Raw genomic sequence first — 18,761 nt, forward strand, 5'->3', positions numbered from 1 at the left:
TTGTTAGAGATAAGTTAAGACCAAGTGTCTAAGCGAAAAAGGTTAATTTTGTAAATAAAAGGAAGAAAACCATTTCACATGAATATTTCTGAAATATTTCCTTCTCTATTTTATACTCCAGACACTCCTCTGATATTTCCTACACTCAAATTCTATTAAACAAAATCTTAATTCAGGTATTTGAAAGCATAACTTTCTATCTTAGAATGCAAAGACTGAAACATAATCTTATGTCTCCTTTATCTATAAAAAGCTCAAGAAGGGCACTTTCCTTTCTGAAGGCATCTATGTGCTTCTTCAACTACACAAAAAGGAAAAGGCAAAATACAGAAAAAATTGAAATTTGTCTGAAATAATTTAGAATATTTAAACTGTTTTCTAAATTCAGAATGAAGACACAAAGACAATTCACATAAAAACACATTAGCATAACTTTAAACCAGCAAACATTCAGTAATGCCATATTTTAGTACTTCACAGGTTCATATTATCTTCAACTTTACTAATCTCTTGGAATGAGCTCTCTGAGACCCCTCAGCCTTTTCTGTGGGGAAAGGCAGACTTCATCCTTTGTTCTTGTTTTCTTGCTGCGAAGTTACTGAGGCTATTGATATAACCTGCAAGTAACTGCAACATGAAATCACAGCTTTCAGGTCAGCCTTAATTCTGAAAATATTCATTAGCTATCCATGACAGAAGATTCTTGATCCTTGCTTCCCCCCCTCATATGGCATTCCATATGGCACACCATAAATTGCACTGCTCCAGTCTAACTACATTGTTAGAGCTTGTGGAGGAGACAGGGGCATGGAGGAAGACAAAAAAGGCACCCTCTTCTAAGTGCCCCCAACTAGCTTGAAAACAAAGAGGATCAGCTTTTCAATTATATAATACATGTCCAGTAACTTTGACAAATTAAATTCAGACCTGGTTTCCAGTGTTATTTCTGGAAGTCTGATATATACAAAAGGCTCCAACCATTAACTAATTAATATATAATTTCTCAACAGCTGCTTTCTATCAACATTCAGAGCTTCTTCTACCAATTCCAACCAAGATGGTTGTGCTTATTAGACCTGTTCTTAAAAACATCAGACACTGCCAGGTAGAAAACTGCCAAAAATGAAAATTCAAATACTAAACAATAGTATGTCATAGACCAAAACTGATATAGCCTAGGCATACTGTGTATAGTATAGGAAGGAATAAGCCCCTCAGCATGTGCCTCTTCACCTCTGTCACCAAATATTAATTGTAATTTGCTCTATAAGTTATTCTGAATGATGAGACATTAAAGCCTTATACTTCACTGAAACTGATGTATCACCACACTGCCTCCTCTACTCTTCCTTGCATGTAAACAAATAAGAGCTCAGCTTCACCCTCCCGGCTACTCACAACACTTTCTGTAACCATAATAAAATTCTGCTCAGAATTCTTCCTATTTCAGCAGAGAAGTTAGTAGTTTTCCCAATAGAAAAATTGGCCAGGATCCTGCTCTGTTATGAGAAAAAAAAGGTGTGCGCATGAAACAAGGGGACAGAATTCCCATTTGCATCAGGGATCACTTTAGAGTCAAAACCCACATGAGATGAGAAGGCTACACACCCTGGCACACAGCACATCACTAGAGGTTCTAAAAATGATTTTAAGAGGAGAAATAAAGAAAGAGACCAACTGCCATTCCAATGAAGTGTTATTTGACAGGATGCATGCATACTACAGTTCCCAAAAACATTAAGAGAGGAAATCCTGAATGATGTCTTACACATCATACTTCAAATTTGATGGTTCAGAAGCCTAGGAGCCAGATATGCCTCCTATGATGAAAATAAGCAGGAAGCAAATTTGCAACTAGGAATATTGCTCTTGGAGTTCACAAGCAACTCTGCTTTACTGTAGGTCTTATAAGTTTTTTTGCTTTACCCTTTGCCAAATTTAGAAGAAACACATCCATGTCAATCTTGTGACCATTTAAATTCATACTAGTTTTATATCTGTCACTCTCCTACATATTTTTAGCTACTTGTTGAAAAATCACTCAGCTCTGTCTAGCTGAAGTGTCAGATAATAGAACAGCAGAAGAAAGTATCTATTCTAAGGACTTCAGAGACTCAAGTTTTTGGTTTCGAAGTGAGGTAACACATTAAGGAGATTTTTCCCTTGACTCCTACCAGGTTTGTATTCTTGTAATGTTTCTGAGATTCCCCAGTGATAAAAAACAAAACAAAACAAACCCACCAAAACCCCAGAAAATGTATTACTTTCCCTAATTTCTTGAGATTCCACGGAGAGCAGTCTTATGTAATAGGCTATAAAACATAAATCTCTATTAAGCACATAGAGAATCTGCTTCCTACCCAAAAGAGGAAGCATCATCTTATCTAATGTAACATACTATCCTTTAAAATTATTTTACAGGTCCTCAGCAATTGTAATTTTGAGATAAAAAAATAAAATTAAAACACTATTCAGGGATAAATATTCTTATAAGAATTTTAATAAAAAACTAACAAACAAACGGTATCATATCAGCCAGTAATTAAATTGCATTTGAAAACAACTTTGTTGTTTTATATGCCAAACCTATCTTTTCACAACAAAAAATTTGGTCGCATATATGTGAAATATGTAATAAATACGTATACTTATTCAATATGAAGATTATTATTACTCTATAATAACTAATACCCTTTAAAAGTATTAATACTCTTGAAAGTTTAGGCAATCCAGGTCTCAGTCAAACATTTTCCAGGAAGATCAACATCTCCCAGCAAGCAAATTAGGTAGCACTTTACCAAATCCTACTTATTCCTCCACCTCTTTTGAATTGGAAAGCTTCTTTCCATTATAAACTTAGTCATGAAACAAAGATAGAGAACTTCAGTCTCACAGATCGGCTCTACTGGGGGAGAAGTAGAGCCCCTTACAGCCCTAGTAAGACAACAGCCTTTCCTAGATGTACCAGCTAATATGCTCTAACCAAGTCAGAACTCTTGTCACTTTAGGATTACACTACCTTGTCACATATTTTGGTTCTTCATATAATATGCCTGCAGAGGTCATTTGGTGCAGCATGTGTCAGTCTGGTTAATCATTCAACTAGATTTGTGTTACTATCCAAGGTAAAGTATTAAGCTACAGCAACTCATTAATGTGAAACCCAAGCAATATATTATTCTTTTTTGAATACTCAGATTATTTTCATTTGTTTTTGACAAAGAACCTATATTTACACTGGTTTTGAAACTGTGGAAATACAAGAATTTCTCTGCAACTTGTCTGTAATTTAAACACTGAAAATTACCATGACTGTTCCTTGAGTCAGTGAAAACTATCACAAATAGCTGAAATAAAATATAATGCAGTTTCCACTTTATAATTCAGGAAATCCCAATGGCATAAATAAAACTAGCTGCTGAAATTGAATTTGCATATGTAAAATTTTCACCTCCTGAGCTTGTAATTTCACAGAACAGAGAAGATACTTTGGACAGACCAACACAAAAACCATAAAGGATATGGGCAATGACTCTAACTTAAGCAGAGGACACAACTAACATGTATCTTTTCTGAAGGTGACATAAGACAGACCATGTCCTTTGAAATGAGGTTTCTATGTGAAAAGTGCTGAAGACGTTGGGGTCTACATCAGGCCAAGTGCTTATCAGCATTTCATAGAATCATAGTATCACTGAATGATTTGAGTTGGAAGAGCCTTTAGATCTTCCAGTTCCACTCCCTCATGACCACAGGCTGTGGTCATCTTTCATTAGACCACGTTGCTCAAAGCCCCATTCCATCCAACCTTGAACACTTTAAGGGATGGAACATCCCCAGTTTCTCCTGGCAACCTGTTCCAGTGCCTCACCACCCTCACAGTGAATAATTGCTTCCTAATATCTAAGCTAAACATACTCTCTTTTCAGTTTGATTTACACAAGGAATTTCAGCAGCAGCATGCTGTACCAATCCTACTGTTTCTTATAAACCAAAGTAATCTCACATGCCTTCGAATAAAAATCACACCCTGCTCCAATGCTCCACATCTCCACCTACACACTGTATGCTGTCAGCATACAGAAAAAAGGGAGGCAAACATGGATTATGGTTTCTACATATGCATACATACTACATATATAAATTGTATTTTTCTATATACAGAAAGACTGAAGTTTCCACAGGAGGTCTTCCACTGTACTGTCATTGCTAAAAATCCTGTGCTCTGCACTTTCTCTTTTCAAGACATTTCATGGCCAGCATATGATCAAGCTAAAAGCCCTACTTAATACTACATACATAGATATATACACAAAAAATATATGTATATATAGTAAGATTAGCAAATGTCATGTATGGAGTAGTAAAGAAAACAGATTTTTTTTTTCCCCCAAGTTAGTTAACCAGACTTAACAGTTGTGCAGTTAAATTGCTACCCTATTTCAAAGATCTGGGTTTTTCATTCCAGCAATAAAACTTTCAAAGCAATTTTGAATTTTACAAGATGATGTCATGAGATTCTTGAATATAGCTGGGTACCTTTTCCATATAGTTTTCATAGATACCCAAGGTCCTCAGAGTTCTGCCATTCACTGCACTCTTTGAAAAGCTCCTTTAACAACAAACTTGAACACATATCTGCCCACATTTTCCAAAAAGATTTTTGCAATTTTCACATGGCATCCTTCCTACAGGCTTTCACAGTAGACCTGTCCAGAAAAAAACTATCCATTCTTAATTCTTGGCATAACTAAACTATTTAACTGCTTTTGTTTTTAATCCTGCCTTTCTTTCTCTTGTTCTTCATCAGTCCAGCTTTTCACATCTCGTTTTAAATTGAACATGAGCTTTTTGGAACTGAATACGTACAGCAAAATGAAATCACTGGACCATTTAAATGCTAGCAAAATGTGCAGAAACAGCAGCATCAATCTATGTTTTTACTTTTGGTTTGCATATTAAAAGGGGATGCTGGCCAGTAATTCTCCAGGTACTTTGCACAGCCTCCATTCCTACTTGCATCTTCTCATAGGAGTTGCATCACTATAACGGGCACATATTGAGAGAGATGCATAAATCTTCACACCAGTCTCCTTTTCAATGGGATCCTAGGAAAATTCAGTATTACAAAGCCTAAATTTTACATGGGTGTGGGGACAGTGAGGAAGCAAATGTTCTTTGCCAAAATGTTCTTTCCCTAAGGTAAAAAAACAAAGGCAGAGATCATATTTTTTACAATATTACAACACTCATGTAAAAGCAACCATCTCTCTTCCCTCTGAACTTTCTCAACATTCAGTCTTTAAATTGCCAGTAAACATTAAAGCTACATTTACTCAGTTTAGCTTTTATTCTTTTTTCCTGGCTTATATTTCAAAAGAGTATTTTTTTTTTCCTGAATTTTCTAAACTAAACTAAATGCCAGCATATGAAAAAAGCATTCCTACTTGCTGTATTAAAAGTTTATTTGTTTTACTTTTTATCACTGAGAGTTTAAACTTTAGGTCGTAGAAGAAAAATCTAAAACACATCTCGCCAGAAGTTTAATTAAAGTTTTAAAGCAGGATGCATGACCTCCCAACTGAATCTAGAGAGATGTTGACATTAAAAAATACTTCTCTTGTTACACTGACATTTTACCATTTGAGTGGTAAGTTATTAGACAGTTATTATCCAAAACGTTATTTACTTGTTTGAATCAAGCAGCTTTCGTAGTCTGAAAGTACAGAAAAAAACCCCATCTCTGAATTGCTTCTAGCTGTTGTGAACTTGTTAAAAGACTTAGCTGTTGCATATAAGAGGTACAGGGAAACTACAAGACCATTTTAGAGGAAACAGGCTGAAAATGTTCTCTCCACATATTTTGTGAACTTGACAACAGTGCTGTTTAAACATTTTCTCCCCCATATACAAGATTCACAAAGTGGAGAAAAATATACTGATAAAACTCCAGGCTCTGCTTGTACTGTGAACGAATGCTGAACTTCAAACTATCATCACCAAATTCTTGAACCTCACTAGTTTTCCCTGTAAGCTAATAAAATGTCACGTGACAGTTTTATCCTCTTATCATCTTATTTTTTTTATCCGAAACTAAAACTTGCCTGTTAACCACTGACAATCGAAACTCATGGTCAATATTTCAATAGAATAGAACTTTCTTTGAATCGTTGCACTTACTCCATTCATAGTCATGCTACAAAGTAAATGCAATTTCCTCTTTGAAAAGACTGCAGGACTTAGCTTATATTCAGTACAACTGGGAGCATCATAAGTTTAGCTTTCCCAAGAAGCCTGCAACAGCAAGGAACTAAATCAACACCACATGCAGAGAATTGCATTTTTCAAAGAAGTTTGAAATGTTAGAGACATGAGCTCATAAATAGTTTTTCTGTAAAATGTTTCTGAAAACTACTTTGTGCATTTAATTATCCTTCAAACTATGCTGAAATTCTCAATACAAGTGTAACAGACTACCTTCACTATTCTGCATGTCTCAGCTGTCACCTACCAGTTCTGTCATTTCTCTACCATCCATTCTATTCTTAATCACAGAGAGGCAAAATAAATAAACAGTGCTCTGAAATAAATTTTAGTAAAATTGATACCTAGTTTTCTAGATTTCTTTTTCCTGAGAAACTCTCATTTGAAGGAAAACAGCTCCATTAATTCTTCCCTTCATCCTTCCAAAACACCTTATTTTTTTTTCCTTTAAGCAATGATGTGCAGACTTTCTTTCATCTCAAGTTTTTGAGAAACAGTTGAGAAGCTAATGACGCCTACTGCATTCTCTAGTGCTAATTACAAAAAAAAAAAAATTAACAAAAAGAATCTATAATACAAACACTGAAACAGAATGAAACTTAGTTATGTTTAATATTAATAAATAATAAAATCTAAACCAAAATATTATTTTATTTTAGAACAACAAAAGCAAAGAAAATGTAAGTTCAGTATCAGACAGCTTTATGTTGATGAATATTAAATGAAACAGGAATAAGAATTCTGCATTCACACTGCAAGTTATTCTGAGAAGCCATCTGCATTATTGTTATGAGGCAAATCTGGCTTAGTTATAACCCTACTGCGGATTAGGAACTATTAGGCTCAGTTTCACTTCACCCATGTGTACAACTGATATGATGACAGGCATATAGGGGATGATAAACAGGCTTCTCAATTAAAGTATTTCCACCTAGCTGACTTGAAAATTGATCAGCTTAAATTCATAACTGGAAAGGAAAAGGTGGAGAGGTGCTCAGTGTGCATTTCTCCTGGATTTCTGTGCACACACACTTTTGAATGAGAAAATTTCATGTAGGCCATTTCCCCCTGTGAAAAGGCAGCCCCCTCCTCCTATGAAGCATAACCAAATTGCTCTAAAGTCTCTCTTATGAGACCAAAGAACTGGTCTCCCATGTTTACCGAAACAATTAATATAATCTTATATACTTCAAACAAAGCTTTTGTGCAGCACTTCTCTACTGTTTTGTTTCTGTGGTTTTTTTGTTTTGTTTTGTTTTAGGAGGGGAGATTCTGGTGCGTAAATCACACAGAAGCAGTAAGGTAACAGATGGTTGCTGGAGCCATGCCACAGAAAAAGCAGCGGCTGATAGGATCTGTTATTGCTTCACAGCTGCAGATAAAACCTTGACAGTTTAGGATAAAATTTCATTTAAAAAATGTAGCTGCTGACAAATTAAAAAAACATTCACCAGAGAAAACTATGCAAAGAAGATGTCATTCTGCAGAGATGATTTAATGAATTTAAAAGAATTTCTAAATACATGAGAGATGAAATGCATTGCTGAAACAGGTTCTGCAATTTGGCAAACATTGGCAAACTCAGGCAAAGGACCAGGAGAAATCAAACCCCTTTCTCTCACTTTTTCCTGAGAAAGCTAACAGCAAAACATCTAAAAGATCCCTGTATGCACATTTGTGTGCAGCCAGAGCTTTACAAGACATTTGACTCTATGCATGAGCTATTCTCATGCAAAAAACGTCAAGCAAAAGGTATTGGAATCACAGAGCTATAAAGAACCCTAAAAAGATGTAAAAAGGGTAAGCTCTTGAAGACCAATTTCTTGCAGGAGGAAAACAAATTCCTTTTATTTTAAGGCCATGAATCTAACTATGGTACAAGGTGATACATACTACGTCTGTAATTACAGGATCATTTCACCAAACAACAGAGGCTGCTTCTCTCTGTGAATCACTGGACATAAACTACAACTAAAAGAGTTCAAATATTTTGTGTCCTCAGCTGCAGTAAACTTCACTGGCAGCAAACCCCCTGTTGTGAGTGGGCCCAGACATACTGCCTCTCTGCGAGCAGGGAACTCCCTGCTCACCCCTGCTCTCAGATCTGCGGCTCCAGGTTCTGAACCAGAACAGGCACAGCAGCAATATCACTCAGCTAACAGAGAAGTACCAATACCTTTGAAAAACAAACACATGTAGGGTGCTCCAGGCTCACCCTTTGCCTAGCAGCTGTCTCCTAGTCAAGAGAAGGGACTACTTTTTACACTAGCAACAAGAGCTGGAGTAAGTGAGGCTGATGGATCAGCACAGATTCTGAGAGTCACACTGAAACAGGAAAGTAATACAGTTGTTTTTACTAAGAAACCCTGTTACACCTGTGCTGTCCACACTCATTCCTCTCACCAACACAAACACACGCACAACCATTTGCCTTAAGCTGCGGCGATTAGGCCCAAACTAAGACTTTTACATTCAAGATGCTCAAATTCAGGTAGGTAGAAAGCAAAACATAGCACCAAATAGCATAAAACTAAAAAAGAGCCCTCTTCCTCAAAATGAAATCTATAAAATAAATACATCATGTCCTCACATGGAACGAAAATATTATCGAGCTAACTTCAAATTATTTCTAAAGAGTAAAAAAAATATATTAAAATACTTTCCTTAAACCTGTATAGTTTTTGGTCATTTCCTGACATAAATTATTTGTTTTATCTTGGGACAAAGTTTACATAGCTCCTCCTTTCTCCACATGTGCCTTCCTTCTCCACAGTTTTACCTTTGATATGTAGCTCTCCTTTGGGCTGAGAAAACGTGTCCATTTCATTCCAGGTCTTCAGTTATCCAGATCCTTCCACTTCATTAAACAGCGAAGACAAACATGGCCTTCAAATTATTAATAGCGAATGGCAAGCTGAGCAGCAAGTGGTCAAACTGGTGCTGCAGTGGCTTAAAGAAACCAACCAACCAAAACAAACCAAGTGAAAAATCCAAATACTTCACAGTAAGTCTAGAGACTAGGTGCTTCCCTAGCAACAATGGCTGCAGCTTAGTATGGGATCAGTAGTATCTTTTGCTTCCTAGGAAACTGCTTGCTTAATGCTAAGAACTAAGGTGCATCTGTGAACCTCACTTGTTCATTGAGCTCCTAGGGCAGTGGAGTAGGTTGAGACAGAACAAGTGAAGGTGGTGGAGATCACCAGGGAAAGGGTGATGCACCAGAAAAATAAAGGCTGAAGGCTGGACTTCACATCAGGCTCTTATCCCAAAAGAGGGCTATGAAGATGGTGAAAGGCCTTGAGGGGAAGCTGTGTGAGGAGTGGCTGATGTCACTTGTTCTTTTTAGCCTGGAGAAGAGAAGACTGAGGGGAGACCTCATTACTGTTACAACTTCCTCATGAGGGGAAAAAGAGGGGCAGACACTGATCTCTGCTCTGTGGTGACCAGTGACAGGACCCAAGGGAATGGCTTGAGTTGTATCAGGGAAGGTTTAGATTGGTATCATGAAAAGGTTCTTCACCTAGAGGTTGGGCACTGGGACAGGCTCCACGGGGACCTCCAGCGGCCAGAGCACCAAGCCTGACAAGAATTCAAGAAGCATTTGGACAATGCTCTAAGGCATATGGTGTGACTCCTGGTGTGTCCTGTGCAGGGACCATTCTACTTTGATGATCCTTATGAGCCCCATCCCATTTAGAATATTCTGTGATTTTGTGATCTTGAGTGAGCTAGCAGAGATAGGTCTATTGCCATCTAACATTTTAAATTTACATAGAGCTGAAGTTCTTAAAGACAAGCTCTTAATTCATAAAAACTATAAAGTTCTGCTAGAAACTAATAAAAGTTGTTGACCATTCTTTCCTTTCAAACATTTTAGCTCTGCTCTACACTAGAGGTGTATTTTTCAGCAAACGCTTGATGTTACTATATTGCAGAAATGTTCTGCACTCTAAATGTTAGCTCTTGTTTCCTGCTTACAAAATAGCTATGGTATATGACACTGAGGTCCAGCTTCTGAAACTAACAATCTCTGCATGGCAACTTGTCTCATGATTGAGGATGAATTTCAGTTGCTTCTTTTAATGAAAAAAATTAAAACTATGCATCCTGATCTTTTAGCACTTCCTTAAATTTTCCCCCATTCATCTTCATGTATTTCCCTCTTCTCACTCCCATCACATTTCCCATGAAAGTAAAAGCAAGATTGTCCTTTGAACTTCAAAATACCTTAAAAATGTAACTTATTCTCAATGTCTTTGTAAACAGTAGGATCGTTATTATCTGATGAGATGTCCAAGAGCTACTACTGAGAAGCTTCTTATGTGGTTTATCCTGCCAGAAGATCGTAACAGCTTACATGAGCCCAGTAAAGCCTGAAAGTATGATTCTTCTCCTTGTTTTTAATGTCTAGTTAGAAAATATACTTACATTTCCTGGCTCTCACAGTCTGTCATCACAGAAAGGCACCACACAGATTTTGCATCTGTCAAAGTTTGCAAATGAGCCACAGGATGCTGAGCAAAATGTGTGGCAAACAAAGGCAAAAACTGCACTGAAACATGTATTTGCCACTGGAAGCTCAGTAATGCCATTCAAGAACCAGAAATGAGCTATGAACAGTATGAAGTACACTGTCCACTTGCTTCTTCTTGGGTGAATGAGGCCATTAAAATACGCAACAGATAAAGAAAGAAAGAGAGGGAAGGGCTTTGTTGCTGTTTTTCAAGTGGCAGACCAGCACTGGGGAGGAATGAAGGTTAGAAATAACAGAGCTTCAAAAAGGAAACATCAGTCTCATCTTCCTGTAGCTATTAGAAGTGCACTTACTACACTACGTGGCTCTCCTGCCAGCATCCTCCTGAACACCCTGCCTCAGCCACAAGTACCTAAGGAGCCTTTTGCTTCTCTCCCTTCAGCATAATGGAAATGAATTAGTTTCTGGTGGAGGGAGAGGATTGGAAGAGCTAAACTTGCAGCTCAAAACAAAAGATAAAGTATCATCTCCCTCAAAATTATACCCTGCATACTGATAAATAACCTAACATATAAAATGGCTACACATAAAGTCTCCTACTCTGCTCACAGGTTAGGAATTGTAAGCTCTCCTAGACATACTATTATTCAAACTACATGGACCAGCACCATCCACGTTACTATAATATCCCAAAAGTATGATGTTCTGTGTTCACAATAGAGCAGATTTTCTAATGATAGGATTGGATTTATTGAAAGACAGGATGGCAACATTACTGAGTGACCTCCTGCACTGTCAGTAAAATGGTACCAGTCAAAAAGGAGAAAGAAGGTAGTAAGTACTTCATGAGGTAAAAGCAGAGTCACTTCATTCCTGTAGATGACAGTTCTAAATAGATTTTTCTTAAATTTTCTGGTTTTTAAGTTTAGTTTGGTTGTTTGTTTTTTGGGTTTTTTTTACTACCAAGCATTTGTCCTAGGGAAAGAAGGTTGCTAAACAACACAGGGCAAATTTCAGTGAGAAAAAATAGCAAATACAGGTGGATAATTCTGTACATACTGAATTGCATCTGCTGTGCTGTGAGATGGCTCCACCTGTGCCAAACACCTCCCTAGCCATTTATAAACCACCTCAAGGTATACAGTGGAAAGACAGGAACTGTTGGCACACACTTTGATGTGCTCAAATACACACAAAAAAATGTTTTACAAGTTCTGGATGTCAATTCTTTACCTTGCCGTAAGTTCGCACTTGCAAGGACCAGTTAGATTTATTTTGCCATGCTCAAGCTGGAATTAAATACTCTCTGGGAAAATCTTTTCCAGACAAGGTTTCCAGATAGGTCCCGAAATCTCAAATTAACAGACTGTAGGACAGTCTACTGATTCCATCCTCACCTATTTTAAGGAAGCAAGATTCATCCTTAATTATCCTCATCAGGAAAGGGAAACAGATTGCTGTTTATTTTATCATAGCTGCTATACTTTTTAAAAACTAATTTGTGCACTAATTCCCACCTTCCACATAGAAGAGATTTGTATGAAGAATTGCAATGTGCTCCAGAATTGCTATTCTTGAATTGCATGTATTTTTGTGCTTTTGTGTTTAGACTCTTCAAATTTATTCTTCTGGGGTCAGTTTTTCATACTCCAAGGAGTGCAAGTTAAATCCTGAGAGACTGATGATTTCTGTGTGGGGAAAGTAAACCTGGTATTTCCTTCCTGTATGAAAGGAATACTCAAACACAGACCTACAAAATGAGCACTCTCAAACACCATCTGTTTGGTTCTACCAATACAATGAGCCTGGCCTGAGTAAATTTTAGGGGGAGAAAATAAAAATCTTAGGGTGTTCACAGGACCTAGAAAGTTGAAGCATTTGCTTCTGGAGATAAGCCTACACTGCCAAAATTTACCTTCTCTGATTCACTGAAATTGTGCTTCCCATGGCTGCCTTACTACTACCACCTGTGGAGAAACCTTCCCCTTTACCCCTAATTTCAGATAAGGCTAAGAGGGACCTTTGAAAACAATTAAGAGAAAAGGAGAGCTGCCTAAGATGCCTTGTGTCACATAAAAGCAGGAAGAGTATCTGCAAACCCTGTTCTGTCTCATCCAGACTGGGGATGTGAACTTCATTCTGCTACATTTTGTAGAGGGTTAGGCCAGAAACGCACCAATGTCACCACCAATCCCTTGGGATTCTGAAAACCCCAGCCCATATCTCAGGCCTGATAACTGCAGCACCGCATAGTGCTGCCACCAGCTGTACCACAGCCATAGCAAGGCCTTCTATTCCACCAGAAGTTTCCTTCTGAAGGTGACAACCCTTTCCAAAAAACCTACCAGAAACATTCCCACCATGACTGCTAACATCTGACCCATGCAGGATTATACTGTTGTTTTCTTACCTCTTTAGAGTCTCAGAGTGTCTGGCTGCTATTCAGACTTACAGTAGACTAACACTATTAATACCAAGACAATCCTTGTAACGAAGTGAGATTAAATATTTGGAGAAGATTCCTGCAGAAACATTTAACAGGCTATGCTCCAAACTCTGTGTGCTAATCTCATAAGCAGTTTTACAGGAGTACAGAAATTAAACTAGAGCTATTTTACTTCTATAATTTTTCCTACAGAAAAAGAATGCTCTCTAGCTTGTATTTTACAAATGAAATATATTTCTGAGAAAAAAAAAAAAAAAAGATAAAAAAGATGAGTTTTGAAACTTAGAGTTCACACAAAGTATTCTGACCTAATTTATATCCTGTCATAAGTGAAAAGAAAGCCAGTTTAAAAGTTTAGTAGATAGACAGCACTGTTTTTTTCTGCTTAGGAGGAAATTAAGATCAGTAGAGGTAATGAAAGGAGAAGCTGCCTCAGAAAATGCAAAACCAAGCAGAAATGTTTCAGGATATTACAGTTATATCATGCAATACCTGAAAAACTCCTGTCTCCATGCTGACTTAAACCCAGACAGCTCTAAATGTGAGAACTACTACAAGATAACTAGGTTTAATTTCTTTTTTTCTTGTGAAGTTGCAACATGATTCTTTAATGATATTGCCTTTTTCTTTTTAAAGAAGAGCCCAATCATTACTGCAGTCTGTTCTATAAAGAATATGTTTGCTTACAGTTTAATTCACCAAATTATCCCACTTTTTCTGAATAAATAGTTCTAAAGGTTCTGAAACACATGAAAAGTGAAGCCATCATAGAAAGTTTTAAGTGCAGATCAATATAATTCAAGGCAATATGAAAATGAACAGTGAGCTGTGAAAATCACTTTGGTAGCCATGGTGGACTGCATTCCACTAATTCTTGCTGTTACCTCAACTTCTTGCCAGCATCTTTGCAGGAGGTGATCTGTGTATACGTGTGTAAATAAAAACAAATGCCAAGTCACACAGCCATGGACACATGACTTGACTGGACACATCAAACCACAGTTTGAGTTCATAAACCAGCAAAAATACTACAACCACAAAACCTCATTGGTATGTATTTAAATGGAGAACATGAAAATGTTCTATTTTTTCATCTGTTGTGTAGCAAGTGTAACTTAGCAGCAGTGGTACATGTACATGGTTTCTTACTAGGTTAAAACTTAAAAAATTTAAGTAATTTATACACATTTGGCAAGCTTGGATTTTGGAATAAAATCTGGAAGGCACACACGGACAACTGGATCCCAACATTTCTATTTCTAGGATTCCCCAGTTCTAAAATTTAGAAACAGCCAAAATAAAAATGAAAATAATAATAAAATAATAATAGTAATAATAAGTACACAAAACCCACAGATAATTTATTGGTACCAAGAGACAGATGAATCTTCCTTCCTGAAAGTAGGCTGGAAAATATCATATTAACATGTACTTCTGATACTTTAAAATACTCAAGACTTCTCCCATTCACAGTTCAGAAGAAACCAAATAATTATAAAATAAATATTGTGTTCTTTCCCTCCTTATATCACATCTTCATATAGCATATTATGGCATGAAACAGTTGATATCACAGCCCTACTGCATATTTATTTTCCTTTTTTTTATATGAAGTAAACATAAAATAATGCTTTGGAAAATTAGTTTGTAATTATATGAACTTTTCCACTTCCCATATGCAGAACTTAAGTACTATTTCTGACAGTGATATGGGACTTATTTCATTTTTAAACAACAAAGCCTCATTCTCCAACAGTATAAATATGTAAAGTTTTTACTACCTGTTTATGAGCTCCTATGAGCTAACAGTCTACCTGCATAAATTAAAATTATTCCCTGCCACAAACTTGACTGTAAACATCTTAATCCCCCTTTTTTCTAAAAAAGTTTTTGTCTTAAACTTTAAGTGAATGAACACTGAACTGCATTTTATGACAGCTGGATGATGCAGAACAGATGTTGAGCTAAAATTTAATTTGCCAAATATCAGCTCAGAACACGTATTTAAAATTAGGAGTATCAGTAAGACAAACTACATGGTAAAAACAATATAAAAAATTGTAAATTACACCAGTGTCTGCCAACAATTTTTCTGGACCTCCAGATAGAAATTCTGTCTGAACTGAAGATTACAGAAAATTATGTTCAATTTTAGTAATGCTAATTGCTTGTTAGGGTGAGTACAATCTCTTCTGGATATCTACTTTTTCATCTTGAGCTGAATGCCACATAGGAAATGCTATCAATAGCCTGCAAATAGTATGTTTTTGTCTTGCAGACTTCCCTCTGCCACTGAGCATTTTTTTGGACCTCTGGTTAGACAGGTAGGTTTGGTGTCTGAAAATGATGCTTACTGTTGCCCTCTACAATTTGTCACAGTTACAGAACACTCCAACCAACCAGCCAATAAAAGCAGCAACACAGCTGTAAGGACACTTGTGACTTCTCAGATGACAAAGTGCAGCTGCTGACCTGCTGACCACATAGTGCTGCTATGTACTTTTTTCTTGTTGTATAAGATATAACTGGTAACCCATCAGGGCATACAGCAAGACGTAACACAGCCACTGTAAGCCTGTATTGCATTTGGGTCGTTTTCCTTTTCCTAGTTTTATCTCCCACATACTATCCTATGTAATTTCTATCCTTCCATATTACTTTTTGAAGTAGCTGGAAAGTCTTGCATTTTATCACTTCCACACTTGTAATATACTGACATTTTTGTAATCTATCAAAATAAATCAATACATTAAAAGCATTCTGACTGCTTTTATTACTTTTCTCCAAACTCCTTTCAAATGTTCAATGTCTTTCCAATAGCTCAATGAACAGCAACTGCTGTAGGCCACAGACAATTTCACAAGTCAGTCTGCCTCAGTGGAGTATGGCTTCTGGAGACTAAGGCATAACATAATCAAGTGTCTTTCTGACATTTATCAGAACTATTCAAACCAACATGTAAAGGCAGAAATACTAATATATACCACACACAGCCTATGGATCAAATGAATAAAATTAAGAGTAATGCAAACCTACTTACAAAAGTTTAATACAAATTTCCAATCTATCTAATAGTAATCAGTAATAATATTTAATGACCCTCCCTAAAGGGTTTATGAAGTTCATTTTATACCTAGATGCCTGCTCGCTCCTATTTTACCTACAGAAATCAATACTCATGAATGTACAAATGGTACCACAAGACAAGCGAGAACTAAAAAAAGAAGCAAATGAAAAATACTAGCACATATCCTATACATTAACTGGCTAACAGTTACAAAGTGATAGCAAAGGAATTGAACAGAAATAACCTTTTCTTATAAAGATATTATGTCTAAGACCTGTAGAGATACCGTAAATATGTCTTTTCTGTTTAAATGTCTTTTCCTGTATAAACAGGAATTGTGTTAAGAATTGCATTTTTAACACCACCATGCTTCTCCTAAGAACATTTCATATAGAATACAGTAATTTCTCCTCCTAATCAAAGTTTATTTAACTTTCAACGTAACACAATTACAAAGTAAAGCTCTTTTTTATACATGGGCTCTTATTTTATGGAATAGAAATATAACATCACCATTTCAAAGAAACACTTTCCCCCTCTTGTTACTAACTTTGCGGCAGGGGGAAGAAGGGGGGCACTTAAATTTGTATTCTTTTCAAATTTCCACAGTTAAACCAAAGCTGGGAGAGGGGGGAAGGTTGAAGACAGAAGAGTTCTCAACAAGTAAAACCCTGCAAGCAGTGATGTTTCTGATGTGCTGTAAAATATTATCTGCTGTTCAGTTCCTGGGTGGAGAGAGAGAAAGAACTGCTATAATGCTAAACAAGTAAAGAATCAGTTTATGTTTTTGGGGTTTTTTAATTTTGGGAAAGAAGTCTTTTCAAACTGTTACTTAAAAACTTCCAGCATTTTTGTCGCAGTCAAATTTTTGGATTCTCCTATCATAGAACTGCACATTACAACAAACAAACAAATAAATAAATAAATCACACCATCTGCCAAAGAAAAACTTAGGATAAACTAACACTTTCAGAAAGTTTAAACTCAAGTTACCAAAGAGAATTGCTTTCTTTTCTTTCAGAAAACTGAACAAAATCACAAAGGGCATTGAGGATTCCAGCTAGCATTTCTGCTGCTGTTATCACGGAAGTATATTTCATGGAATAATTTCTCAGAAAATTCTCTCTTTAATCTAAGTGCTTGTTTGGGCTGTAAAGTTTCCTCCTTGCACCTTCTCTAAGGATGGTCACTATCAAAATAAAAAATTGTGGTAAATATTTGAAGAGCATGCACAGCAATACCATTTCTGCAAAACTGTAATCATACATTCTTTTATCACATACTGGCATTGGAAGCCTGTGCAACACATGGGATGAAACATAACCCTGGTTACATGTTGCTTTCACATTGCTCAGTCTCATTGCACAACACTGAAATATCCTCTTCTGCAGCATATATAAACATTACCTGTAGACAAACCAAGAACTGCAACAACTCCTGCCCAAGAAACAACCTGAAAATTCAATTCACAATGGCTACAGAGTCAACAGTCACTCCACTCCTCCCATTTCCAGAGGAAATTACTTTTATTAAGCTTTTGAGGGGTGGCTGAGGGGTGGCACTACTGAAAGCAGGCTAAACACACATTCAAGACCACATCTATCATTTCATTGCACAGAACAGTTCATGACAGCTTTCCAAGGTGAAGCATTAGGACAATGCTGTCATGCAAACAGTCTTTCGTGTACCACCACAGGTGTCTTTTTCATATTCAACAGCAGAAACACACAAAGCAAACTGCAATTACAAACCTCAGCACGAGCAAGAAATAAAAGACAATGAAGAAGATTTCACCCACCTGGGATCTTTCTGAATGCTATCAATGGAAGGCGACCTAGCCAAGGTCCCTTCGGGTGGGATGGCTGGCCCAGATTTGCTGTATGGTGATTCAACAGAAGGACAATACTGCAGCTGTCGGTAGGGGTCTGCGTAATTGGAGGCTGGGCCGGCTGCATAGCTGGCCCTCTGGAAGGTCGCGGTTGCGTTCTGTGTGCCGTGTTGACTGCCTGTGCGCTGTAAGGGTACGGAGTCGACACCAGGGGAAGATGGGGCTACGACAGGAAAGTAGGGACAAAGTAAAAAATTGAGGACCTGTTCACAGAAATGGTTAACCAGGTCTAGGCAGAGGAAAAAAATAACACACACATATAAAAGGAGGGTTCAAAAAGAATGAGAAAAAAACAAACAAAAAGAAACAAGCAATATTGTCATTTTCCAAACCTTAGAAGGAAATAACCATCAAACAAATCTCTAAATCATATGCCAGTTCTGCACTAGAAGACCTTAACACCAATTATATATTGGTGAATTGATAGAATAGATTGGAGAAGTATTTTCACCTAGGGCTCTAACTGCACTAACTCAAAATAAAATGCAGAAGCAGCATGGGAATATTCAAGCTAAGGTTCACAACCACCACTGAGTGAGGCTTTTGCAGTCCTTACAGGGGTGGAAGTCAGTCAGATCCAACAACAGAAAGAGGATCAAAGCAGGCTCAAGAGTCCCAACTG

General features: G+C 37.0%; 1 protein-coding gene across 21 annotated transcripts in view; it reads right to left on the reverse strand.

Annotated features, from left to right (window-relative positions):
• The window catches only part of CTNND2 (catenin delta 2), a 693,808-nt gene that overhangs the window by 239,942 nt on the left and 435,105 nt on the right, over positions 1-18,761 (reverse strand). For all 21 annotated transcript variants that reach the window (XR_015289263.1, XM_086897815.1, XM_086897796.1 and 18 more), the window contains one exon: positions 18,050-18,302. Coding sequence is in view for 20 of the 21 variants with exons in the window: in XM_086897815.1 (XP_086753941.1) it covers positions 18,050-18,302 (253 nt within the window). In the remaining variant the exon portion in view is untranslated. The remainder of the gene's footprint in view (positions 1-18,049; positions 18,303-18,761) is intronic.

The sequence above is a fragment of the Cyanistes caeruleus genome, chromosome 1 (genome assembly GCF_971803275.1).
Source record: "Cyanistes caeruleus chromosome 1, bCyaCae1.hap1.1, whole genome shotgun sequence".
In the NCBI taxonomy this organism is placed as follows: Eukaryota; Metazoa; Chordata; class Aves; order Passeriformes; family Paridae; genus Cyanistes; species Cyanistes caeruleus.